Genomic DNA, 27609 nt, shown 5'->3' with positions numbered 1-27609 from the left:
CCTTATAACTAAATACATGTTTTAAGAAGGGGATGCAGTGGGGTAGGAGAGGTGGTATATGACAATATAAAAATAAACACAAGAAAAAAAAACATACAAGTAATAAGCAAATGCTCGCTTTATTTAAGATTTTTTATTTATTTGAGAGAAAAACAGAGCATGAGCAGGGGGGAGGGGCAGAGGGAGAGGGAGAAGCAGACTCTCTGCTGCACATGGATTTCCAACAAAGAGCTCGATCCCAGGACCCTGAGATCATGACCTGAGCCAAAGGCAGATGTTGACTGAGGCATGCACGTGCCCCTGCAAATGCTCACTTTAATTATAATCCTAAATTCCTTATTTTCACATTAACAGATTTTTTATAAACCAAGGAAAAAACAACTAATAATATTATATGTTTTAATGGTTAGCATGATTTTAAAGGTTTTATTTATTTATCCATTTGAGAGAGAGCAAGAGAAAGAAAGAGAGAACTTGAAGGGGAGGAGCAGAGGTGGAGGGAGAGGGAAAGAATCTCAAGAGATTCCATGCTCAGGGCAGAGCTCAATCCCATGACCCTGAGATCATGACTGAACTGAAACTGATATTCAGATGCTTAACCATCTGAGCCATCCAGGTGCCCCTAATCATCAACATGATTTGAAGAGTCTTTATTAAACAGTGATCAGGAGCTGGTTGAAATTCTCACCATTAAATGTAAAATATCTATAACTATTTTTATTTATAACAAATTCACATCTAAGCTTCCTGAAGAGCTATATCATCTATCATATAGATGTATCATAATAGGGATGACTAATTACTTGGCCACCCTCTAAAGCACTGGCTTAACATGAAGTGGTAATTCTAAGAAACAGCTCCCCCCACCTTATAGTTACAACAAAAAGACTTAACTTTTTTTTTTGCGCAAAACATTCATTTAATCATGAAATGTAGACAATCAGAGATAGACAGATGTAACGGTATCAAGGAAAAGAGCACACCGAGACTCTTCCACTTTTATTACAGGTTTTGACAATGAGAGCTTCATAAAATCTCATGAAATTCTAGTAGCTATACAATAAACATCTACTTCTGAGTAGGAGACATATGCCACATTACACATTTTAACGTGTAAAATAATTCTGAATTCTTACTATAAAAATATTGGCTAAAATATGAAACATCTTTGCAGTAAAACTGATCATGTAACTCAAGATTTCAGAAATGTCTCCTGGGAAAAATGGGAATGTTTCCTTTCGCCAGATAAATTCTCAACAGTGAAGCTTAAGGTGCCATAAATTAGACAAAGCTAGAAAGCAACATCATTTTAGTAGAAAAGAGCAGTATGCAACATGGATTTCCTCCTTGTCGAAGGGACAGTCACTTAATGACAATGCCTTATTATAAACACCGGAAAAAGAGAATACATTCTTCAGGAGGAAATAACACCACAAGATAATTCTTATAAACAATTTTCTTCTTGAAGTCTTGAACAGCTTCAGAAGAACATCTTCACAAAATAGGCAGAGGCAATTCACATGACATGAAAGGATTCCTTTATATTATGAAACACCCTCCTTAAATAGAAACACATTGTAAAACCCTGATTCTCTTAATCAAACATTTGTTTCCTGCCACACTCAGCTATGAGCTGCGTTTGGATGCAAAGGTTTAACTCGTGCTAATCTGGACAAGCCAAGGCGGAGACTCTGATTTGGAGACTTAACAGACACCCCTGCCAGTGGGCTCCTGTTGCTGTTGCTGCTTCCAGATGTCGCTAAAAGAAAACATATCACCTGATGCTCAGTATGTTTGTAATCTCTTAACAATGATCAACTTATAAAACAGAAGATGCAAAAAATTTTAAAAAAAGCAGGTATGGATTACTGTGGTATACAAGTTCTATCAAGTTATAAATAAGATCAAAAGAATCAACAGTATTAAAGGGAAGAAATAATACAGTACTGCCTAAATTTTCAATCATGCTCAAAAAGCAAGATAATGACACCAAAACTTTAAGCACAAAAGCTGAAACAGGTAAGTTGGTAACAACTAATACTGGTCATGAGAAATGAGTGAAGTTATAATTTCTAAAGTAGCAGAAAAATCCAATGCATTTCTGAAAATACTGCAATTCTTACAAATACTTCTTGAATCTATTTTTTCAAATATTAAATTATTGTAAACATGACAAATATTCTTTTTATTTATTTATACTAGTTCATTTAAGTGACATCATACAGTATTTGTCCTTCTCTGACTGGAGGCGGGAGTGGATGGGTGAAATAGATAAGGGGGATGAAGGGTTCAGAGATACAAACTTGCAGTTATGAAATAAATAAGTCATGGAGATGAAAAGTCCAGCATAGGGAATATAGTCAGTAACAGTGTAACAACATAGCATGGGGACAGGTGGGGACTATGCTTATCACGGTGAGCACTAAGTAGTGTGTGCAACTGTTGAATCAATATGTGCCTTATATTTCACAAGATGAAAGGTAGTAATTAAGAGACATTAAGTAATCATGCAGTCTCAGACTCTTTTTTTTAATAACACTTTTTATTTAATATTTCAAGTTTTTATTTAAATTCTAGTAACATATAATGTAATACTAGTCTCAGGAGTAGAATCGAGGGATTCATCACTTACATATAACACCCGGTGCTCCTCGCAACAAATGCCCTCCTTAGTGCCTATCACCCATTATCCCTCCCCCCCAACCCATCTCCCCTCCAGCAACCTGCAGTTTTTTCTCTATAGTTTAGAGTCTCTTATGGGAGAAATCAGAGGGGGAGAAGAACCAGGAGAGACTATGGACTCTGGGAAACAAACTGAGGGTTTTAAAGGGGGGTGGGGTGGGAGGATGGGTGAGCCCAGTGATGGGTACTAAGGAAGGCACAGATTGCATGGAGCGCTGGGTGTTATTCCGGTGCAAACAATGAATCATGGGACACTATATCAAAAGCTAATGATGGGGGCGCCTGGGTGGCTCAGTGGCTAAAGCCTCTGCCTTTGGCTCAGGTCATGATCCCAGGGTCCTGGGATCGAGCCCCACATCAGGCTCTCTGCTCAGCAGGGAGCCTGCTTCCCTTCCTCTCTGCCTGCTTCTCTGCCTACTTGTGATCTCTGTCTGTCAAATAAACAAATAAAGTCTTTATTAAAAAAAAAAAGCTAATGATGTACTGTATGGTGACTAACATAACACAATAAAAAAAAGAAAAGAAAAAATAAATAAAATAATAAATTTAAAAAGAGTCTCTAATGGTTTGCCTTCCTCTCTTTTTTTCCCTCTTTCCCTATGTTCTAATCTTTTGTTTCTTAAATTCCACCTATGAGTGAGATCATATGGTATTTATCTTTGATTTATTTTGCCTAGCATAATACCCTCTAGTTCTCCATCTAAACAGCAAGATTTCATTCTTTTGGATGGTTGAGTAATATTCCATTATATATATATATATTACATCTTCTTTGTCCATTCATCAGGTGATGGGTATCTGGGCTCTTTCTGTAATTTGGCTATTGTTAATAACGCTGCTATATACATGAGGCAGCAATACAAAAATACTGACTCAGACTGAAATCTGTCTATTAATACCTAGTCATCAGGGGGTGACCACTGTGGACCAATCAAGAAATATAAGTGAAAAGATATGAGTAGATTTGGACTGACTTAGGAAGGAGAGGGGAAAAATGAGGATAGACATAAGACAGGGAGGAAAGTGGACAGGCTCTGACAGAAGATGACACACACTGTGTTTAAGGAAGAAAAACGGTATCAGTTTCCTTGGACTTGAGGGTGCATATGGTTGGGTGAGAGAAAGTGGATATAGGACTACTTAGGAAGCCACAGGTAGTTTGGGCATAAATTGGACAGGGCCTGGACTAGGTTTTTGGTAATTTCAAGGTAAGTGAAGGTCAAAGAATTCTTGAAGAATCAGTGAGACTTGGCTATAGAGCAAAAAAACAAAAACAAAGAGAAGTCAAGTCTGCAAGGGCATTTGTTAAATGCTGGAAGACCATGTACAGGTCCTAAGGCTTCAGTCAGACTGTGACCAGTGGGTCTTGAGTAAAAAAGATTTGTTACCAAAAATAAATATGAGGAATGTTAAATGTTAACACCCTTTGACACTGTAAATCCAACACTAAAAATTTGTCCTAAGAAAATAATCAAGGATGTGCCTACAGATTTCTAAAAATAAGGATGTTTGTGCTTATTACAAACTTATTTATGATATTGAGAAAATAATAAACAATCTGGATGCTCAGTATAAGGGAATGACATATGATGAATAAATGCAGCAATTAAAAACCTTGATTTTGAAAAGTATGTAATGATATGGTATGACACTTAAAACTAGGGGAAAAAATTGGCCAGTGACAATTTTCCCTGCCCTTGATCAAGAAATATGCCATACCTGGTGGGACCCACTTAGGTTTTCTGCCTTCAGTTGAAGGACTGCGTATTTGTAATGGTTTCCTAGTGGCCTCTGAAGAAAGAGAAACCTTTTTTGGTGAAGGCTGAGATTCTGATTTCACAGCAGCTGGAGCAGAGTCTCTTGAAGTCACTTCTTAAAAAATAAATAAATAAATAAATAAATAAAATATATACATATATATACACACATATATATGGAACGAGAGAGAGAAAGTAATGAGCACTGGGTGTTATACACAACCGAGTAATCACTGAACTCTACCTTCAAAACCAATAAGACTCTGTGTTAATTAACTGAATTTAAATAAAATAAAATTTAAAAAATATAAACATAGAAAAAGTTTTTCACAGAGGAAGATTAAATCTAGCATGTAGATATAAAAATTAAGTTACATAAACTTATAAAAATTAAAAAGGCAATATCATAAATTTGGAAAACGCTTACATTCACTGAAAGCCTGAGAATAGTCATCTCTTATGAGCATTTGTGGGCAAGGAAGTATGGTACCCACACCACATACATTACTTTTAACTCTCTGAGCAATTCTGATACAGATATTCCTATCCCCACTATCAGATAAGGGAGAGAGCCTAAGCAATCCGCCTGTAGCCTGGTAGTTGATTAAGTACTTGAGCCAGGATCAGGAATAAGGTCCACCTCCCAAGTCTATACCTGCAGCCAGGACAAAACAGGGTCTCCTCAGTATGTGTAAATGAGATGATATATTAGACTCTAGGGTTACAAAGAGTATAGCTCAGGGATCTTGTTCCCAAGGAACTTAAGACTCTAATAGAGTTCAGTCACTAGACTCCAGTAAGAAGGGGAAAAAAAGCAATGAGATGTGTATCGCGCAATGTGATGAGACAGAGGACGACTCTAGAGGTATGCACAGTAGGAGGGAACCTACAATCTATGTATGTATGTGCATAGGTTTCACAGGTCACAGGGAGGTTGTCTGAGGACAGTTTGAGCCAGATCAAGGCTGCAAAGTAAAGAGAGAGGAAAGTTTTCTAGGCAGAAAGAGAAGAGCATGCAAAGCTGGAGAATGCAGCCGGTTCTAGGAGAGCTGCCGGTTCAGGATGGCTAGATAGAGCGGGAAGGTCAAGGATAGGAAGGTGAGAGACGTACAGGGTGCACATCACTGATGCAGAGTTTTGCACAGCAGGGAAGGAGTCTGGTTAGTTACAATCAGGTACTGATTTTTCTCAGGAAAACCTGTGTTCTGAATACATCTCTCTGATGGTAGGGTAAGACAAGCAGACCACTTAGAAGGCTCTTAAGGTACTCTAGGGTAGAAGTGATAAGAGCCTGAACCAGGGGTGAATGGAGGAAAGAACAACAGATTGGAGATCTTCTAAGAATTAGATGGGGGCAGGCGGTGATGGAGACAAAGAAATAATCATGACTTGCAAGTTCCTGTCATGGGCCCATTGCCTGATGGTGTCATTTACCCAGAGAATAAGCACAAGAATGGGACTAGGTTTGGGGCTTTTTTGGGAGGGATGTGCTGGAAATGAAGGCAGGAGGAGAGGTGAAATACAAACTCACTTTTAGATAATGCTTACTATGACATGATTTAAGGGATATCTAAATGCATATGAATACGTAAATTTTCATTATATACTCTTCTTACTGTTAACATCTAGTCCCTAGATGAGCACTGTCCAACAGTTTTTCTGCTACGATGGAAATTCTGTGCTGTCCATGTGATAACCACTAGCCACATGTTGTTATTAAGCACCTGAAATAAATGTAGTTAGCAAATCCACAGAAGTGACTTTCAAAGTTTATTTAACTTTAATTAAATCTAATATAGCTGCATTTGGCCAGTGGCTATCATATTGGATAGCACAGCTCTCGAGATTTTCTCTATCAAGGGAAAAACTGTAGCATGTGCCTGAATAAAGACTCTCAAAAGTTACTCAATACCTTATTAGTGGGGTTAGAAATATAATCCTTCTTTGCTGATTCCTAATCCCATAATTTAGCAGGTAAATTTTACTTCTAATATTACTTATGAAACTTCCTTGTGAAGCAACATGCTTCAAGGTATACAGAAGACTTGAAATGGTAAATTCCAATGTGGAAACTGACATTTTATTCTGAGCTTTTCGTGTGTCTTAGTGAGGAAGCATAAACAAACATCCAAAGAAAATATAAAATATGTTCATGTTGTTAATGACTTTTTCATATCTGTCTGTGGCCGGCACAAGAATGGCTCCAAACATGTCCATATTGCAAATGCCAGGGCACAGAAACGGGCTTAGCAGATGCACTGAGTTAAGGATCTTGAGATGGGGAGTTTGTCTTGAATTATCTGGATGGCCCAAAGTACTCACAATGTCCTTGTAAGTCAAAGTGAAAAGCAGGAGAAAGATGGAGAGAATCAGTGATGTGATGTGAGAAAGTCCCTGCCTTTGCTGGTTTGAAGTGAAAGTGGACCATCAGTCAAGAATGCAGGTAGCCTCTAGATGCAACAAAAAGCAGGAAAAGGAAAATTTCCCCCAGAGCCTCCACAAAGGAATACAGTCCTGCCTATAGCGTGATTTTAGTGCAGTGAGAACCACTCTGAACTTGTGGCCTACAAAATTATACAATAATTTTACAAAATTATAAAATAATTAATTTGTGGTTTTAAGCCACTATGTTTGTGGTAATTTGTTATGGCAGTACTCAGAAACTAATACACTGCTTTCTCTCTAAAACCCTCTGTGCCTAAAATCTAATTTCTCAAAACCAGATGACTTTGTCAATTTAAAAAGACACTAATTGGGGTGCCTGGGTGGCTCAGTTGGTTAAGCATCTGCCTTTGGCTCAGGTTATGATCTCAGGGTCTTGGGATCGAGTCCCCCTACTGGACTCCCTGCTCATTCTCACTCTCCCTCTGGCCCCCAGCTTGTGCTCTCTCAAATAAATAAAATTAAAAAAAAAAAAAAAAAGACATTAATTAGAACCTCACTAATTCAAAATAGAGTGGAGGGAGGAATATGCCTCAATCAGTATTTAGTTGTCATTTCTTAGTAAGTACTCAGCACCATGCTATTTTAGTGAAAGCAGCTCCCACGACTAATAGGGGGAGTCCAAATAATGGAAATTTAGTTTCAAAGAACTAAGACATAAAAATATATATCAATAAGGAAAGAAAAATCAGGTTAATATACATTATATTTTACAATAATCTATTATATATTATGAATTCAAGGATATCCTGTCTTCTTTTACATAAGAAACAGGTATTCCATGCTCAAGTTGTCATAAATTCCAAGTTTTATTATAAAAATGGTTTCTAACGGAATTTGCTTTGAAAAACCAAAGAAGCCCTTAACATGTGGCAAAAGGGTTCTCAAATCAAATCAAAGGGTTCTCAAATCAAAGAAAGCAAGAAATGAAAATCATGCAAACTTCCCTGTTCATTGTCTGGAAAAAATATGGTCCAGTGGCTAGAGCTTGGGCTCTAAATGGATAAAACTGGGTGCAAATTCCAGCTCCTCAAATAATTATTTGTAAGAATTTCAACAAGTTATTGAACGTGAGCATCAGTTTTCTCACCGTAAAATGCAGGTAACCCTAGCTGTCTAGGGTGGTCGTCAGTGCCACAGGGAGGGGAATTCTAGTTAAGAGCTCCATAGGTAGTGGGGCTCAGAATTCTCATCTACTTTTCTCTCTTCCCCGCCCCTCCTCCTCCTATGTACCTTAGCTAGAAGTGAACAATGGCAAAAAGTTAAGAAAAAAGGCAGAGAGAAGAAAAACACATTAAATAAACCAAACATATTTCCTTTATAAAATTAAATATTTTGCACTAAGCTTACCCAAAGTATCACATCTGGATTTAGGCTTCTTCTCTTTTTTCTCAACTGGGGATTTTACCTTCACTTCTTTCTTTTTAATTTCTTTCGCTTTATTTTTCCCCATGGTGAAGTCTTCGTCATCGTCTTCACTCTCACTAAAATCAGAGTCGTCCTCAGACTCTTCACCTAAAACAGAGAATTACATACTGATCTTTGTTCTAAAAAGTGAGGCTTCCATGAGTACCTGAAACTAATGTAACATTGTATGTCAATTCACTTCAATTTGAAAGCAAAGTGAGGTTTCTATTGCCTTGACTTTACTGCCTTTGCACTATAATTCTTGGGCAGCTCGCACTCTGCTGTGCCATGGCAGGACTGAGAGCGTGGTTGCCTAGGTTGGAATCCCTCTGCTTACACGTGTGTACATGTGTGGCCTCAGATAGTCTGCTCACTTCACTGTGCTTAGGTTTCCTACGTATAAATGAGGACCATCATAAAGCCTACATCAGAGGGTTCTTGTGCAGATTAAATGAGTTAATACAGGTAGAGCGTTTAGAATAACATTTGGCAAACAGCAAGGAAAACAGAACTGTTTGTTCTACTATTATCATTATAATTTTCCATCAGTAATCTTTACTTTCAATTTTTCCAATTTAACTTAGTAATTAAGAAGAATGGTAGGGAATAATATTAGCAACTCCTTCAAAACAAGGACCTTGATGGTAATAATAACAGTACACTTTTTAAAATCACATTTTAAATCAACATTCTAGAATAAAAACCCATTGGGAATTGAGAAGAGACTAAACATACCACAACATCTTAACTGATAATCCTATGTATGATTTCATTTGGGACACACCTCTCATTTCCCACAAGCTCTTCTCTGTATTATATGGGATGATACAAGCCAGTCAGGTGATAGGTTAACCAGCTACAGCTGCTCTAGAAATCAACATTTTTCACAGAGCTGGAACAAATAATCCTAAAATTTGTATGGAACCAGTAAAGACCTCAAAGAGCCAAAGGAATGTTGAAAAAGAAAACCAAAGTTGGCAGCATCACAATTCCAGACTTAGAGCTAATAAAGAGCTAATAAAGCTCTATTACAAAGCTGTCATCATTAAGACAGTACAGTACTGGCACAAAAACAGACACATAGATCAACGGAACAGAATAGAGAGCCCAGAAATGGACCCTCAATTCTATGGTCAACTAATCTTCAACAAAGCAGGAAAGAATATCCAATGGAAAAAAGACAGTCTCTTCAACAAATAGTGGTGGGAACATTGGACAACTACATGCAGAGGAATGAAACTGGACCATTTTCTTACATCACATACAAAAATAAACTCAAAATGGATGAAACACCTAAATGTGAGACAGGAATCCATCAAAATCCTAGAAGAAAAGACAGGCAGCAACCTCTGTGACCTTGGCTGCAGTAACTTCTTGCTAGACATATCTCCGAAGGCAATAGGAACAAAAACAAAATTGAACTCTTGGGGCTTCATCAAGATAAAACGCTTCTACACAACAAAGGAAACAGTCGATAAAACCAAAAGACAACCTACAGAATGGGAGAAGATATTTGCAAATATCTTTTCAGATAAAAGGCTAGTATCCAAGATCTATAAAGAACGTTATTAAACTCGACATTCAAAAAACAAATAATCCAGTCAAGAAATGGGCAGAAGACATGAACAGACATTTCTCCAAAGACATACAAATGGTTAATAAACACATGAAAAAATGTGTTTCACTCATCATCAAGGAAATACAAATCAAAACCACAATGAGATACCACCTCATGCCAGTCAGAATGGCTAAAATTAACAAGTCAGGAAACAACAAGTGTTAGCAAGGGCGCAGAGAAAGGGGAACCCTCTTACACTGCTGGTGGGAATGCAAGCTGGTGAGCCACTTTGGTTCTTCTAGAAGCTAAAAACAGAGCTACCCCATGACCCAGCATTGCACTATTAGGTGTTTATTTTTTTATTTATTTATTTTTTTAAAGATTTTATTTATTTGATAGAAATCACAAGTAGACGGAGAGGCAGACAGAGAGAGAGAGGGGAAGCAGGCTCCCTGCTGAGCAGAGAGCCTGATGCGGGACTCGACCCCAGGACCCTGAGATCATGACCTGAGCCGAAGGCAGCGGCTTAACCCACTGAGCCACCCAGGTGCCCCTATTAGGTGTTTATTTAAAGGATACAAACAGTGATCTGAAGGGGCACCTGCATCTCAATGTTTATGGCAGCAATGTCCACAACAGCAAAACTACAGAAAGAGCCCAGAAGTCCATCGATAGAGGAATTACTCAGTCATCAAAAAATGAAATCTTGCCATTTGCAATGACATGGATGGAACTAGAGGGTATTTGCTAAGCCAAATAAGTCCATCAGAGAAAGACAATTATCATATCTTACTCCTATGTGGAACTTATGAAACAAAACAGAGGATCATTAGGGGAAGGGAGGGAAAAAATAAAATAAGACAAAATCAGAGAGGGAGAAAACCATGAGAGACTCTTAACTCTAAGACAAAACTGAGGTTTGCTGGAGGGGAAGGGGATTGAAAGGATGGGGTATCTGGGTGATAGACATTAAAGAGGGTACATGATGTAATGAGCACTGAAACTAATAATATGGGATATGTTAATTGAAATTAAATAAAATTAAATTAAAAAGAAAAAAGAATATCTGATAGTTAAGCAATGATTTTTCTGTTCTGGGGAAGGCCAGGGGAGGGGAGTCAGAACATCATGTCTTATAAATAATAAATTCTGAATAGTAAGTGTAAGTAAGTAGTAGTACTGTATTTATAAAAACTTCCTTACATTTTCTATATTATAAAACAGTACATACTTATTGCAGGAAATATAGAGCAGACCAAAGAAATATCAAGGCAAGGGGTGCCTGGGTGGCTCAGTCGTTAAGTGTCTGTCTTCAGCTTAGGTCATGATCCTAGGGTCCTGGGATGGAGCTCCGCCTTGGGCTCCCTGCTCACTGGTCTGCTTCTCCCTCTCCCACTCCCCCTGCTTGAGTTCTGTCTCTAGCTAAGTCTCTCTCTGTCAAATAAATAAATAAATCCTAAAAAAAAAAAAAAAAAGAAAAGAAATATCAAGGCGAAAGAAAATCTACTCCTAACCTTGCCACTCAGAGATAACCACTGTTATGCTCACCGTATATAATACTTACCTATCTGTAGGAAATAATATTTTATATAAAAAATAATTTACATAAACATTCCCAAGCATATAACAATAGACAATAATAAACTACCGCTCAGACTCAATATTCATCAATTTACTTTCCTACATTTGTTTCATCTCTCTCTTGTCTTCTCTTCACCTCCCTGCTCGGAGTATGTTAAAATAAATCTGAGACATCAGGTCATTACACTTCTAGATACTTCTGAGTATGTCTCTGAAAAATGGGCTTTTTTTGTATTGGAGGGGATGTGGAGAAAGGGGAACCCTCTTACACTGTTGGTGGGAATGCAAGTTGGTGCAGCCTCTTTAAAAAACAGTGTGGAAATTCCTCAAGAAATTAAAAATAGAGCTTCACCATGACCCTGCAATCGCACTACTGGGTATTTACCCCAAAGATACAGATGTAGTGAAAAGAAGGGCCATCTGTACCCCAATGTTTATAGCAGCAATGGCCACGGTCACCAAACTGTGGAAAGAACCAAGATGCCCTTCAACGGACGAATGGATAAGGAAGATGTGGTCCATATACATTATGGAGTATTATGCCTCCATCAGAAAGGACGAATACCCAACTTTTGTAGCAACACAGACGGGACTGGAAAAGATTATGCTGAGTGAAATAAGTCAAGCAGAGAGAATCAATTATCATATGGTTTCACTTATTTGTGGAGCATAACAAATAGCATGGAGGACATGGGGAGTTAGAGGAAATTGGAAGGGAAGGTGAACCATGAGAGACTATGGACTCTGAAAAACAATCTGAGGGGTTTGAAGTGGCGGGGGGTGGGGGGTTGGGGGAACCAGGTGGTGGGTATTAGAGAGGGCACGGATTGCATAGAGCACTGGGTGTGGTGCAAAAATAATGAATACTGTTATGCTGAAAATAAATAAATATATAAAAACGGGCACTTTTTTTTAACACAACAATGTCATTATCATATCTTACAGTATCAACAATAGTTTCTTGGTATCATCTTCTACCCAGTCAATATTAATCACTTTTAAAAAGAGCAGTATCCCTTGCCTTTTCACCCCAATGCCTCTGAGATGTTGAAGTAACCAGGTCAGATGTCCTACAGAACTTCCAGCATTCTGGATTTGTCTGTTTTCTTCCTCATGGTATCACGTAGCTTACTCTGTGAGTAGGAATTTTCTTAAGGCTCAATTAGAATGAGGCTCACCTTATTTTTTTTCCTAAGCGATCACTTCATGAGTGATGCTCTGTACTCCATATTGTATCAGTTCACAAAGCACATAACATCTGTCCTACTCTTAGTTGGCTCAGCTGCCCAAACTCTCATTGTGAAGGTCCTCATCAGCCCTCCATTGATGGTCTTTGCCTAAATTAATATCTTTATGATCTTCAAATTGCGACTTCCTTATTCTGTCTTTACACACAAATAAAAACTTAAAAACAGGTATAAGAGTAATCAACCTACATATTCTCATAATGATTACTGGGTTACATAGAAGTAGCTGTATAATGCCAGCAGACCACATGGAGGCTGCTAGAAATAATATAATACTTTGTAAAATCAAATAATTATCTGGAGTTCCAAAAGGATCTAGGTGGAGAGGGCAAGTAGTGGAGTTTCTCCAAAATTTCAAAATACAGACTTTAAGGGGGACAAAACTTCCTATATATCCAACAGTATTAGTAGTGCGTGTATTCTTTTCTTGGCTTGAGACGATAAATGGTAGGAGCTGGCTAAACTCCATCAAGCTTTTCTAAAGATGGGGTCCAACTGATCATCATCAGGCAACAAAGAAAGTAGTTTAAATAATTTGGTGGTGGGAAAACAGAGCTCCCAGAATCTCAAGTCATTAACATACCATATTGGCAAATCTGGCAGGCCCAAACAGTGGGGTTATGGATTCTGTGAATCTTCAGATGTCCTTAAGAGAAGTCTTATGCTCTCTCCAAATTTCATTTTTCTTTCTCTACTGAGGGTCACAATGATCCTTCTCTTCTCATCTAATTCGCTGATGAATATTTGGGTTGCTTCCACCTCTTAGCTATCATGAAGAATGTTGCTATAAACATGGGTGTGCAGAAGTCCGAGACCCTGCTTTCAATTCTTTTGGGATACATACCCAGAAGTGGGATTGCTAGATCATATGATAACTTATATTTTTAATTTCTTGAGGAACTGCCATCCTGTTTTTCACAGCGAAAATCCCACTACCGGTGCACGAGGGTTCTGATTTCTCCACATCTTCACCAACACTTGTTATTTTCTGGTTTTTGACATTCCAATGGGTGTGAGATGACAGCTCACTGTGATTTTGATTTGTATTTCCCTAATATAACACAATGCCCAACATTGGGCATCTTTTCATATGCTTTTTGGTTATTTGTGTATTATCTTTAGAGATCTTAACTACTTTTAAAGGCATACAAGCAACTATAAAGTCACTATCCAAATTACAATTTCAATAAAAGCTTATTTTTATAAAAGGATTTGAGCTATTATCTGAAATTCAAATGCAAATAACACAATTATTTCTCTTTTTGAATCTCTATCATGCCTGAAACATAATCCATATAAACCTGGCCAAAAAGCAAGTGATTTCATTTCCACAGAAAAAGCAAACATTTGAACCATTAGTAAATAATTCAATAATCTGAACCATTATTAAAGACAAATTCATTTCACTGGCATGCTAAGTAAGCTTGCAATTCATAACTTTAAACCTGTTTATGGATTGCTCTGACAAGCGTGCATCAGATAACAACAACATTCTAGAAGTGCTATGATTATCACCCTGAAAAAGCACTAAAACTGACAGGGGTTATTTTTATCATTTGGGGCTTTTTCGTATTCAGTAACTTTAAGTTGGGAAGCATTCAGCCTGTGCTCTCCTATACTGTTTCTCCAGGGTGTTTTTTTCACTGGCTCCTGCTTTCGGATGTTCCACTTATGTCTGTGTTTCTCCAACTAGGACCCCGAGACCGCCTGCTTCGGTATGACTCAGGTCATGTAAAACGGCTCTATACTACCTTCCTCTTCTTCAGGGCTCTTCTATGATGACACTGGATACATTCTACATTTCATTATTGTCTGTGTTCCCTCACTTGAATTTAAACTCCTTAAGAGAGCTCTGGTTTTTGTTGTTGTTCACTGCTAATTTCCCTAATATAATACAATGCCCAACATTGGGCATCTTTTTCCAGAATATAATGCACAGAACAGATACTCAAAGATTTCAGAATGCAGATGAACAAAATCATTTGTCAAGAGCATGTTAAAATTTGTCAAACTATATCACCTGATTTGGCAAAACTTTATGGATTTATTCATTTTAATGAATAATGAATAATGATGTCCTGTCATGGTTACTATGCTTCTCATCTGCCCTAATTTCTGAATGAGTCTGAGACCTGTCACAATAAAATACAGGTTTCATCTCACTTCAACCCCAAAATGTCATGAATTTCCACTACCTGCAGAAAAAAGTCTACACGTCTCAGAGTGGGCCTGAGACCCTCCATGATCCTGTGCCCACCTGCCCCTTTAGCCTCTTCTATAACAGTCTCTCCCGCAGGCTCAATGACTTCTTATATGTGTGCTTATCTATGCCACTGTTTATGTGTGCTTATCTATGCCTTTCTGTCAGTCAGGAATGCTATTTGGCCCTGGTATTTTGCCTAAATGCTACTCATTTTTCAAGGCACAACTAAAAGGTCACTTCCACGTAAAGCTTTCTCCCTAAATGGCAGAGCTGAATTTGACTGTCCTGCTTGTTTCTCAAATTAGCACATATCAAACATTTAGCACAGTGCCTCGCATACATTAATGGTCTCTAAGAACTTTTGACTGAATTTCCATAGGCTTAATTTTGAGGTAGGCTGTAACTCACCAGTTGCAGAGTCTGGTTCAGAGTCATTAGCACTGTCGCCATCACTGCCTTCCAAAAGAATCTTCCTCTGTTGTACCGCAGCTTTTGATGCTGCTTTTCTTTTCCCTTGAGCACCGTGCAAATCATCTTCCTCAGTAATCTTATCCAAATCTTCAGGAGAGGTGTAAAAACCAACGGGAAACGTTTTGTCACAGATAATATTGAAAGAACTGCAGGATAGACTTCTACCACATCTATTGTTTTTACGTGCCCTGCTCCGTCCCTCCGCTGCTTCTGAGAGATCACAGAGTCTGACCTGGGTCAATCCCAGTATATCAGTCTCCTGACGAGAGAGTCCAGTTTAAGGATACGTGTGAGACTCAACTGAGGAGGCTTTTCCCCAAGAAATGGTAAAAACTGGAGCCCCTTTCTTTCGTGGTCAACAGTTACTGGCTAAAATCCGGGGGTCGTCATGGCCCTCCCCCAGGGAAGAAAAGGCAAATGGGTCTGTAGTAAGAGGGAAGGAAACTACTAAAACACAAAGCAACAAAGGAGAAGAGGAGAAGGGAACCTTGACAAATTTAAAGATCTTGGTTCTAGCTACAGTGGCAGTGTTTAAATAAAAGTCAGAAAAATAGCAATGTTGATAGAAAAAGTAAATATTATTAATATCAAAACTTACCTAAATAATCACTGGCCACACTGCAATTGGAGATATGGGGAGACTTAGTCACTGTTCTGATTCCGCTGCTGCCACATTTTTCAGTGCCTAAAGACAAGGAAGAAGGAAAAAGATACAGATGCACTTTAACCAGCCAAGGAGCAGAAAGAGGAAAATTGGTGCTCCGATGTAAAAGTCCCCAGATACAGAGAAATGATCCAAACTCAGAACACAGTGATTTACCTTGGAAAGGTTAGCATATGGTTAGGAGTTTGGGCTCTGAAAGGAAGATTTAGACTTCTGTTTAAATTCAGGCTCTATCACTTACATTGGCTGTACAACCACGGGAAAGTTGCTTATCCTCTCTAAGACTTAATGTCGTCATCTATAGCATGGAGATAAAAAAAACAGTGTGTGGAATAATTGGATTTATTGTGGGTGATTAAACACTGATCACATGTAGGAATTTTTTTACTGTAGTGCCTAGCACATAGGAAACAGTCAATAAATATTAGCCATCATTTCCGCATAGGCAGATACATGCTCTTACTAACGGAACCTCTTCAATCAATGTAATAGCCTTAAAATGATCTAAAGTATTTCAAGAGGACTTTCAGTCATGAAAATTGGTACTATTAAAACCCATTGCTATAAAGTGCATTCATCTATGAGAAGTGGTACTTCCAAGGAAATCCTGCCATGTATTCTACCCTCTCTTACAGAAGAGAGATGAATTTCATTTTCTCAATTTTTGGGTATAAGATAATTCTCTTTTTACATTTCTTCAATTTCCTGATTACTAAATGGCTCCCTAATCAACAGATTCTCAATAACTTCCAAATTGGAGGCAATATTGATTTAAACATCTATACCCCTAAATAAGCTAATGAACTAAAAATATCCTCCAGCATAAGTTAAGCCAAACAACTTCATCCAAAAAGCATTTTAACAGTTTGACTATCTTTTCCAGGAATAATGATTTCTGCCTCTCCAGAATATCAATATTGCCATCTGCTGCACAGTTGCCAGAAAAATTGAAGGAGAAAAACCCAAAGAGATCCACAAGTCACACATCTTTCATGTCCACTGAGCTTGCTAACCAAACTAGTATCTTTAACCGTTGTAAAAAATAAAAATTACCACCATCAGGTCATGTTTAACTGATCTGAATTTTGAGAGAAAACAGGCAGATTGTTAGGACTGAATAGACCAATTCATTTGATCAAGAGGTTAAACGTCCACTGTAAACAAAAATGTAACTTGAACACCCAAGCTCATATTCCATGACTGCAAGCTGACAGTGAGTGTTAAGCAAAGATGTGTGTGTGTGCACAGATATTTACACATCAGAATAAATAGCCGGATCTAACTGGGCCCTCTACAAATTGCTCCATTTGTTGTCCCAGGCGTTAACATTTTATTCTTTCCTCTGTGAAATGAGAAATGATGACAGAAACATTAAGGTTATAAAGATAGATATATGGAAAATGAAGTTACTTTTATCTTGAGCCTCTTCTACATCAGTGGTGACTGTTGGAAGTTCCTTCACTGATAAAGCTAGTGCGACTTCTAAGTCTCGCTGGTAGAGCTTGTCATCTAAAGCCATCCTAAAGTGGACACACAAATAAAATTGAGTTTTTAAAAACATCAATCTCAACCAAATAGCAAAATCTGCAATATTCCTGAATTACTATGTAAGAGCTGCCAATCTCACAAAAACGTTTTTAAACAGTAATCATAATCATAATTGACAACACTGCTAATATGTAGTAATGTCATATTACATCTAGCACAAAAGACTGAAAAGAGGAACAGCAAGCGCCCTTGTAAGTACTGCTTCCTTTCTGCATAATGTCAGTCCTAACTACCCACTCTAAGCACCTGCTCAACCTAGAATAAAGACTTGGCTCAAAAGTCTACTTAGAAATCTTCCTTTACCTCACTCACACCTCCTTTAGACAAGTATTATAGCTCTTATATTAAAGAGTTTTTTTTAAAAGATTTTATTTATTTATTTGATAGAGAGATCACAAGTAGACAGAGAGGCAGGCAGAGAAAGAGGGGGAAGCAGGCTCCCCACTGAGCAGAGAGCCCAATGTGGGGACCCTGAGATCATGATCTGAGCCAAAGGCAGAAGCTTAACCCACTGAGCCACCCAGGCGTCCCTTAAACTGGTTTTTAACATCTGTTCCTCTCAGTTTTAACAACTATGTCACCAAGTACTTACCATGTATGAGGCATGCACTAGATAGAATACTAAAAGTACCCTCAAGGAGTCTGCAATTAATGAGGAGGGTAAGGAAATAAGAGATACTAATAATTATCCTATATATGCAGATTATTATATCTCCTATTCAAGGTGGTTCAAAGTGCTATGGTATGTAAGAAAAGAACTCAAAAATTTAAAAAAAAAAAGTTACATAAAAAATGAAATACTGAGGGGCGCCTGGGTGGCTCAGTGGGTTAAAGCCTCTGCCTTCAGCTCGGGTCATGATCTCAGGGCCCAGGGATCGAGCCCTGCATCGGGCTCTCTGCTCAGGAGGGAGCCTGCTTCCCCCTCTCTCTCTGCCTGCCTCTCTGCCTACTTGTGATCTCTGTCTGTCAAATAAATAAATAAAATCTTTAAAAAAAAAAAAAAAAGATGAAATACTGAGATGTACCTTGAGGTATTTATTATTTTTTTAAAAACAAGTTTTATTGAGATATAATTCACATAGTATAAAACTCACCCTTTTAAAGTGTACAATTCAGCAGTTTTTAGTACATTCAGAGTTGAGAAACCATCACTGCTATCTAATTGCAGAGCATTTTCATCACCCCAAAAAGAAACCCTACATCCATTAGCAGTCACTTCCTGCTTAGTCCTCCCCAGCACCTGGCAACCACGAATCTACCTTCTCTTTCTACGGACTCACCTACTCTAGACATTTCACATCAGTGGAATCATACATGTGACTTTTCATGGCTAGCTTCTTTTGCTCAGCATGTTTTCAAGGTTCATCCATGTTGTAGCATATATCAGGACTTATTTTTATTGCTGAATGATATTCCATTGTATGCAGAGACCATATTTTATTTATCCATTCATCAGCTGGTAGACATTTGGATTGCTTCCATTTTCTGGCTATTATGAATAATGCCGTGAACCTTCTTCATGTCCAAGTTTTTGTGTGGGTATGTATATGTTTTCATTCCTCCTGGGTATATACTTTGGCCGGGTTATAAAATAACTCTGTATTTAACTTTTGGAGGAACTGTTATCTCTGCTTTCCAATGTGGCTGCACAATTTTATATTTGCAGCAACAATGTGTGAGAGTTCCCATTTCTCCACACCCTCTTTAACAGTGGTTTCCATCTGTGTTTTTGATTATGGGTGCGGAGTACTGTCTCACCACAGTTTTGATTTGCTCTTCCCCAATGGCTAAGAAAGTCAGTCATCTTTTATGTGCTTATTAGCCATTTGTAGAACTTCTTTGGAAAAATGTCTACTCAAATCCTTTGCCCATTTTGTAAATTGGGTTATTAGTCTTTTTACTGTTGAGTTGTAAGAGTTCTATATATATTCTGAATACAAATCCCCCATCAATTATATGACTGGAAAATATTCTTGTCCATTTGTAGGTTATTTTTTTCACTGTATTTAAAATGTAGTACAAGAGGATGCCTGGGTGGCTCAGTTGGTTAAGTGGCTGCCTTCGGCTCAGGTCATGATCCCAGTGTCCTGGGATCGAGTCCCACATCAGGCTCCTTGCTCAGCGGGGAGCCTGCTTCTCTCTCTGTCTCTGCCTGCCTGTGCACGCTTTCTCTCTCTCTGACAAATAAATAAATAAAATCTTTAAAAAAAAATGTAGTATAAGCAGCTCAAAAACAAAAATGAATTTTAAAAAAGAAAAAAGAAAAAGAACGTGGAGTAAATTTCTCTTTGTTAATCAACTTTTCTCACACTTGCAGCAGTGAACCATATCATGCCCTACCTTCCATTTGTTAATACTCCTCTTCAGCCCATCTCTTCTCCATTCTACAGGTTTGGGGCCTCTCGGTACTTGCTTCCATCATTTTCTTTTCTCTTTTGGTACTAACTAATGGAAGTCCAGAATTCATCTACAAACTATAGGAACTTCTCAGCGCTGGACAACTCTCAACAATATAAAGAGAAAATATCTTCTATCTACAGAAAAATACATTGTTTAATTTTTATAAAATTATCCTTACAAATGTAATTTTTAACAAAGTACCTTTATAAGACTTGAGGACTTTAGAGACAGGTACAGAGTCCTACCAAAGTAAGCTGTAACTCCTAAATGTTGTAATTATGATTGTCTTAATACTTAAATGAGCATTTCCTTACATGTTTGTGAATTTCTAAGGCAGAAAGTCAGAAGGGGATGAATGTTACATCCCTGTTCTCCTACACCCACTAAATAAAATAATACCTAGGCCCTGCTCAAGTAATTATTTATTTATTTATCTATTTATTTATTTATTTATTTATTTTTAAAGGTTTTATTTATTTATTTGACAGACAGAGATCACAAGTAGGCAGAGAGGCAGGCAGAGAGAGAGAGAGAGAGGGAAGCAGGCTTCCCGCGGAGCAGGGAGCCTGATGCGGGGCTCGATCCCAGGATCCTGAGATCATGACCCGAGCCGAAGGCAGCAGCCCAAACCACCGAGCCACCCAGGCGCCCCTCAAGTAATAATTTAAACCAAGAGTTTGAATCTGTCTCTCTCTTATATGAACATATCTAATATATATTTACTCTATGTCTTACCTCTCACCTTTTTTTAGGTGTTTTCTCTTGTAGTGGGACATCTTCTTTCTGGAGATTCTTCAGCTTGGGTTTCCGTGTTTCTAGTTTCAACTCCTTTGGTGTTGTTCTGGGTTTCTTATTTAAAGGTGCAGTTGCAGAAACAAAGTCATCTATTTATGTGTGAATCAAAAATAAATGTCTATGAAATTGCTTCTCATAAGTAAGAAATAAAAACATTTTCTGAGCAGTTGAAATTCATTACAGTGTGCATTCAAGTTTTAAACATTAAGAAACTTGTTTAATTGCCACAACGTAAAACATATTGTTGGCATATTATTTACTTTTATTATCACTCATGCTTTTCAACTTTGCTTTAGTGGCATTTATTTTTAAATTACCAGTCTAGCAAAAACTGATAAAGTTTCAGTGACACTCAACATAAAATTGTTGCTATAGCTTTTACACTCATGCGTGACACACGTGTGCATAGCCTCTGACACATGTAGTCTTAATTGCAGCATTAGTATTAATACATGTTGTCTCTTTCAAGCTTCCCCAAGTAGGAATATAACTTGTGGCTTGCCCCCCACCTCCACTATGTCTAGAACACAACTGGCAATTTATAAAAATCTACTGACCTATTGATGACAGTAATAAAAAGCTACAAGTTAGAGTCTCTACTATTTTCTTCCAAGTCGAGCCCAAAGCAAAAAAACAGGTTCCTTCAAAACTCAGGATTACTAAAACATTTGACTCACAGAAAGCTCTGGTGGTCTGAATAATGCAAAACCTACTTTGAAGTATAATGTAATCTAACTGAACGCTTCTCACACTTTCTGACCAAAATTCTCTTAATAGCAGAGAATATGTCAAAATCACATATAGAGTATAGCTTATTCCTAACCTTTCTTCCAGGTCTTTTTTTTTTATTCCAAGTTTTTATTTACCCTGTTAGTTAACATACAGTGTAATATTAATTTTTTTTTAAAAGATTTTATTTATGTGACGCCTGGGTGGCTCAGTTGATTAAGCAGCTGCCTTCGGCTCAGGTCATGATCCTAGCATCCTAGGATCAAGTCCCACATTGGGCTCCTTGCTCAGCAGGAAGATTGCTTCTCCCTCTGCCTCTGCCTGCCACTCTGTCTGCCTCTGCTCACTCTCTCTGACAAAAAAAAAAAAAAAAAAAAAAAAATGTTTTAAAGATTTTATTTATTTGACAGACAGAGATCACAAGTAGGCAGAGAGAGAGGTGGAAGCAGGCTCCCCGCTGAGCAGAGAGCCCAATGCGGGGCTCGATCTCAGGACCCTGGGATTATGACCTGAGCCAAAGGCAGAGGCTTTAACCCACTGAGCCACCCAGGCGCCCCCAGTGTAATATTAATTTATTAGAATTTAGCGATTCAACACTTATAACCAACACCCAGCACTCATCACAAGTGGTGCCCTCCTTAATCCCCATCACCTATTTCCCCCATCTTCCACCCACTCCTACTCTGGTAACTATCGGTTTGTTCTCTATAATTAATAGTGTATTTCTTGGTTTGACTCTCTTCCCCACTGCCCCGACATTTTCATCTGTTTTGTTTCTTAAATTCCACATATGAGTGAGATCATACAGTATTTGTCTTTCTCTCACTTATTTAACTTAACTCTATCCATGTCGTTGCATATTAGTAAGATTTCATTCTTCTTTATGGCTGAAAAATATATGACCCAGCAATTGCACTAGTAGGTATTTACCCAAAGGCTACAAAAAAATACTAATTCAAAGAGATACATGCAGCCCAATGTTTATAGCAGCATTATTTTTTGAAATTTAATTTTAATTTTCAGTGTTCCATAATTCATTGTTTATGAACCACACCCAGTGTTCCATGCAATACGTGCCCTCCTTAATACCCACCACTGGGCTCACCCAAACCCCCACCTCCTTCCCTCCAAAACCCTCAGTTTGTTTCTCAGAGTCCACAGTCTCTCATGGTTTGTCTCCCCCTCCAATTTCCCCCAACTCACTTCTCCTCTCCATCTCCCAATATCCTCCCATATTATTCCTTATGATCCTCAAGTAAGTGAAACCATATGATAATTGACTCTCTGCTTATTTCATTCAGCATAATCTCTTCCAGTCCCGTCCATGCAAAAGCTGGGTATTCATCCTTTCGGACGGAGGCATAATACTCCATAGTATATAGGGACCACATCTTCTTTATCCATTTGTCTGTTGAAGGACATCTTGATTCTTTCCACAGTTTGATGACTGTGGCCATTGCTGCTATGAACACAGGGGTATACAGATGGCCCTTCTTTTCACTACATCTGTACCTTTGGGGTAAATACTGCTATGAACATTGGGGTACAGATGGCCCTCCTTTTCACCACATCTATACCTTTGGGGTAAATACCTAGTAGTGCAATTCCAGGGTCATAGGGTAGCGCTATTTTTAATTTCTTAAGGAATCTCCACACTGTTTTCCAAAGTGGTTGCACCAACTTGCATTCCCACCAACAGTGTAAGAGGGTCCCCCTTTCTCCACATCCTCTCCAACATTTGTTTACTGTCTTGTTAGTTTTGGCCATTCTGTGTAAGGTATCTCAATGTGGTTTTGATTTGAATCTCCCTGATGGCTGATGATGATGAACATTTTTTCATGTGTCTGTTAGCCATTTGTATGTCTTCTTTGGAGAAGTGTCTGTTCATGTCTTTCTTCTGCCCACTTTTTGACATGATTATCTGTTTTGTGTGTGTTGAATTTGAGTTCTTTATAGATCTTGGATATCAGCCCTTTGCAGTGTCATTTGCGAATATCTTCTCCCATTCCGTAGGTTGCCTCTTTGTTTTGATTGTTTCCTTTGCTGTGCTGAAGCTTTTAATCTTAAAGTCCCAAAAGTTCATTTTCACTTTTGTTTCCTTTGCCTTTGGAGACATGTCTCGAAAGAAGTTGCTGTGGCCGATGTTGAAGAGGTTACTGCCTATGTTCTCCTCTAGGATTTTGGTAAGATTCCTGCCTCACGTTGAGGTCTTTTATCCATTTCAAGTTTATCTCTGTGTGTGGTTGTAAAAGAATGGTCGAGTTTCATTCTTCTATACATAGCTGTCCAATTTTCCCAGCCTCATTCATTGAAGAGACTTTTTCCCACTGGATATTTTTTCCTGCTTTGTCAAAGATTATTTGACCACAGAATTGCAGGTCCATATCTGGGCTCTCTACTCTGTCCCACTGGTCTATGTGCCTGTTTTTGTGCCAGTACCATGCTGTCTTGGTAATCACAGCTTTGTAGTAAAGCTTGAAATCAGGCAACATGATGTCCCCAGTTCTGTTTTTCTTTTTCAACATTTCCTTAGCAATTCAGGGTCTCTTCTGGTTCCATACAAATTTTAGGATTGTTTTTCCAAGTCTTTGAAAAATGCCGGTAGAATTTTGATCAGGATGGCATTGAAAGTACAGATTGCTCTAGGCAGTATGGACATTTTCACAATGTTTATTCTTCTGACCATGAGCATGGAGTGCTCTTCCATCTTTTTGTGTCTTTTTCAATTTCTTTCATGAGTGTTTTGTAGTTCCTCGAGTACAGATCCTTTACCTCTTAGGTTAGGTTTATTCCCAGGTATCTTATGGTTCTTGGTAGCAGCATTATTTACAATAGCCAAATTATGGAAAGAGCCTGAATGTCCACTGACTGATGAATAGATAAAGAATATGTCGTATATAAGATTTTATTTATTGTATCATTAATGGGGATTTCACATTATATTCTGTAACACATTTGTGTTTTAATAGACAATGTGTTTCTTCTTAGGGAAAGGGACAAGAGGAGACAAACCCCACTATGAGAAACATGAACCTAGAATAGCCTAGATCTAAAAAGCCATCTCACCTGGCCCTGTTCATTTATCACTTACCTACATAATTCTTGTCAGTGTAATTATCAGCATAATCATCCCAAATGCTTAGAACATCATTTTTACAGCCCTAACTCATATACGCCTGGACAATATGTTCAATGTTAGAGTTCTATGTTATATAAATTCTGAGAAAATAAATTTCCAAATTTTTAAAGCAAAAATATGAACCTCCACTTACCATCGCTGTCAGAATTCTCAAACTGTGAGTAATTGATTGGTTTCTTATGCCTATGACCAAGAAAGAAATTTAATTACACAAATGCCAATTTCCCACCTCCAATCCTTAAGACCACTGAGTAAAGGAAAATGTGTTTTGACTCTCTTAAGAATACTTAAACTTGAAACACGAGTTGGATTTTACAGTTGGAACTTAGCATTAGCTGAAATAATTACAACTATACTTGATATATCTGATAAGGAAAATATGTATTCAGATAACCATCAAAGTGAAAACAATCAATATCATTAACACAATTTACATATTGTTTAATTGCTGTGGGGCACTTATAAGTTCCTGTTAACATGTATGCTTTAACAGTGCATTCTGTCCCCTTATTAGATTATAAACTTGACACTGAAAGCTATTGTCTCTCTTTTTTAAATCTCCCCACAATACTAAATAATGTTCTTTATGCACTGGACACTGAAACAATGGTGAGTGACTTGTACCTGCCACCTGAAACAATTCTACTACTTTAGAGAGCCATTAGAAGAAAGTGATATTCAAAGTGGAAAAAAATGAACTCACTTTCTTCCCCCTTCCCCTAGGCACTAAATAAAACAGCACTGTGGGTTTTTTGTCTATCTTCTGCCAAATACAAGTGTGAATAACCTAGTAGGCCAGTTCTTTCAAACAAAATGGTGTTCTATGAAAAAAGAGGTCAGTTCAGCTCCCAACTCAGTCTCACAAGTGCTTTCCCTGAAGACAACCACTATAGAAGTAGCTTATGTTGTGCATATGTAACTGTGTCACTCTCCTACTCTTTGAAGTTAAAGAATTTGAAAGCTGAATAAAATACGAAAACCCCTTTAGTAACTCTGAAGACTGAATAATAGTAAAATATAATAAAACCTCTTAATAAAAGAAGTACGCTCAACAGTTGAGCTATAATATGAGAATTCTGTTTCATCAAACACAGTCTTAAGTGAAACTGGCATTTTCTCTCTCTCTCTCTTTTTTTTGTACTCTGAATGTGCAGCAGTAATGAATACAAAGATATTTGTGCCACTGTCTTAATTTGTGCTGAGGCTCCAGCAGTTATGCCACCACTGCAGTCCAGATGATAGAACGATGAATAAAGTGAGCAATGTCTTGGGATTATTATGAAAATAGTTTTGACCTCATGGACCTCCTTACAGGGTTTCAGAGAACACTAGGGGTCTGTAGACAGTACTTTGACAACTGCTATTCCAGACAAGAGGGTTATGTCTTCGCTATTTGGGTGTTTAAATCCATTTCAGACTTCGTGAGCTCAAAAATGGAATTCCTGATCCACCACACTCAAAGCTGTTCCATTTCCTAGTCTTCCCTACCTTGATTAGTACAAGGATCATCCATTCAAGTAGCTCAGGCCAAAAATACTGTGAAATCATCTTTGATTCTTTTTTCCCCTTACCTCTACATTCACTTCACCAACAAGTTCTGTCAGCAATATTTCCAAAATATATCCCAAATTTATCTGCCCCATTCCATGTCCACTGGTAATACCCTACTCCAAACCACTATCCAATGATATGATGGTTTCCCTGTCCCCATTCTCGTCACCCCATCTTCCATTTTTCTCCAACAGGATCCAGTGAATTTTATAAAGCCAAAATTAGATTTCCTTGTTCTACTTAACTCTCCATTGGCTTCCCATTCTACAAAGAATAAAATCTAAACTCCTTTCTAGAGCCTACAAGGTCCTACCTACTCCTCTGACCTAATCTACAATTCTCTCCACTGCTTGCTAATGCTACAGCTTTAGGGGCCTTCTTTCTGTCCCTAAATATAGTCATGTTCAGGGCCTTGGCTCTTGTCCCCACTAGCTGGACTCTCCCAGATTTTCACTGGCTAGCTCATTCTCATCATTCATGTCTCGGATCATGTATTATCTCTGCAGAGAGGTGCATCCTAACTACACTATTTAAAATAAGTTTTTCCTGCTCACTCTCCATCACTTTGTGGTATTGATTTGTGGTCCCCTAACCTGACCCCTTGACTGGAATGTAACCCCCCACAATCAGTACAGTAAACCAGTAAACTCTCTGAATGAGTGCCTGACTCTAGGCCTCCATAGCACTCCACGGTGGTTAAGAAGGGGAATAGTTTCAAACAGTATAATGGAAAGTACAGAGGATCTAGAGCCAGAAGATTTAGGTTTGAGTGTTACCCTGCCACTCACTAGCTGTGACTCAGCTGAATTGTCCTTTAAGCCTAGGAGTTTAAATCGATAAAAACGGGGATATCTAAACTGCTATATCAAAGAATTGTAGTGATGAAAAAATGAAAAAACACGCAAGCAGGAGCTAGGTGAAATGTAAAGCGCTGTTCCAACGTTAACATAACCAGGGCTTATTTGAATGGGTAGGTAAAAGAATCCGCAATAGCTGCGAAGGGAGGCAAAGAGAAGGAAAGAGTTAGCATGCTAGGATACTTCTACGGATTGGGGGACTCTCAGTGGACACTGGACAGCTTCCCAGAAACCGTCCATCCCAGCCCACCGTCGCTACCCGCCGTCCTATTTGGCCCTTTCCCCTCAATCAGGTGTAGACGAAGTTGCTTACAGCGTCCTCCTGCTTTTTCTCCCCATCGCCGCCGCTGTCACGAACTACTCACCTCACAGGCCGCACCATGGCCCCCTCCTAGGCTGAAAATTCGCAGCTTTCAAGTTCTTGTGGGCAACAGCGGCGGTTTCAATTCCCGCCAAAAACCAGACACAGGAGCTCTCCGCCCCCTGCCACCGGCCCTCCAATGATTACCAGCCATTCTTGCAGCTGCGCATGCGCCCTGAGAAGAGCTGCTTGCTCTCGTTGTTCCCAAGGCATTGCC

At 38.4% G+C, this 27609-nt stretch overlaps 1 protein-coding gene across 4 annotated transcripts; it reads right to left on the bottom strand.

Annotated features, from left to right (window-relative positions):
- Positions 1-100: 100 nt before the first annotated feature.
- Positions 101-27576, bottom strand: RAD51AP1 (RAD51 associated protein 1). Of its 4 annotated transcripts, none has more exons than XM_059184555.1 (9): positions 27397-27575; positions 24757-24806; positions 20703-20844; positions 17423-17532; positions 15947-16033; positions 15286-15435; positions 8232-8396; positions 4402-4551; positions 101-1759 (listed from the first exon to the last, which is right to left on the bottom strand). In XM_059184555.1, exons 1-9 carry the CDS (start codon positions 27411-27413, stop codon positions 1623-1625), a joined length of 1008 nt encoding a protein of 335 aa, XP_059040538.1. In that variant the 5' UTR covers positions 27414-27575; the 3' UTR covers positions 101-1622. The 4 variants fall into 4 exon arrangements, with proteins under 4 accessions (XP_059040538.1, XP_059040537.1, XP_059040539.1 ...); XM_059184554.1 differs by having other exon boundaries at positions 4402-4554; positions 27397-27573; XM_059184556.1 differs by lacking the exon at positions 4402-4551 and having other exon boundaries at positions 27397-27576.
- Positions 27577-27609: the final 33 nt, after the last annotated feature.

This window comes from Mustela lutreola, chromosome 8, assembly GCF_030435805.1.
Source record: "Mustela lutreola isolate mMusLut2 chromosome 8, mMusLut2.pri, whole genome shotgun sequence".
Classification (NCBI taxonomy): Eukaryota; Metazoa; Chordata; class Mammalia; order Carnivora; family Mustelidae; genus Mustela; species Mustela lutreola.
Note: the sequence above shows the minus strand (reverse complement) of the source record. Positions and strands in the feature narration are given on the sequence as shown.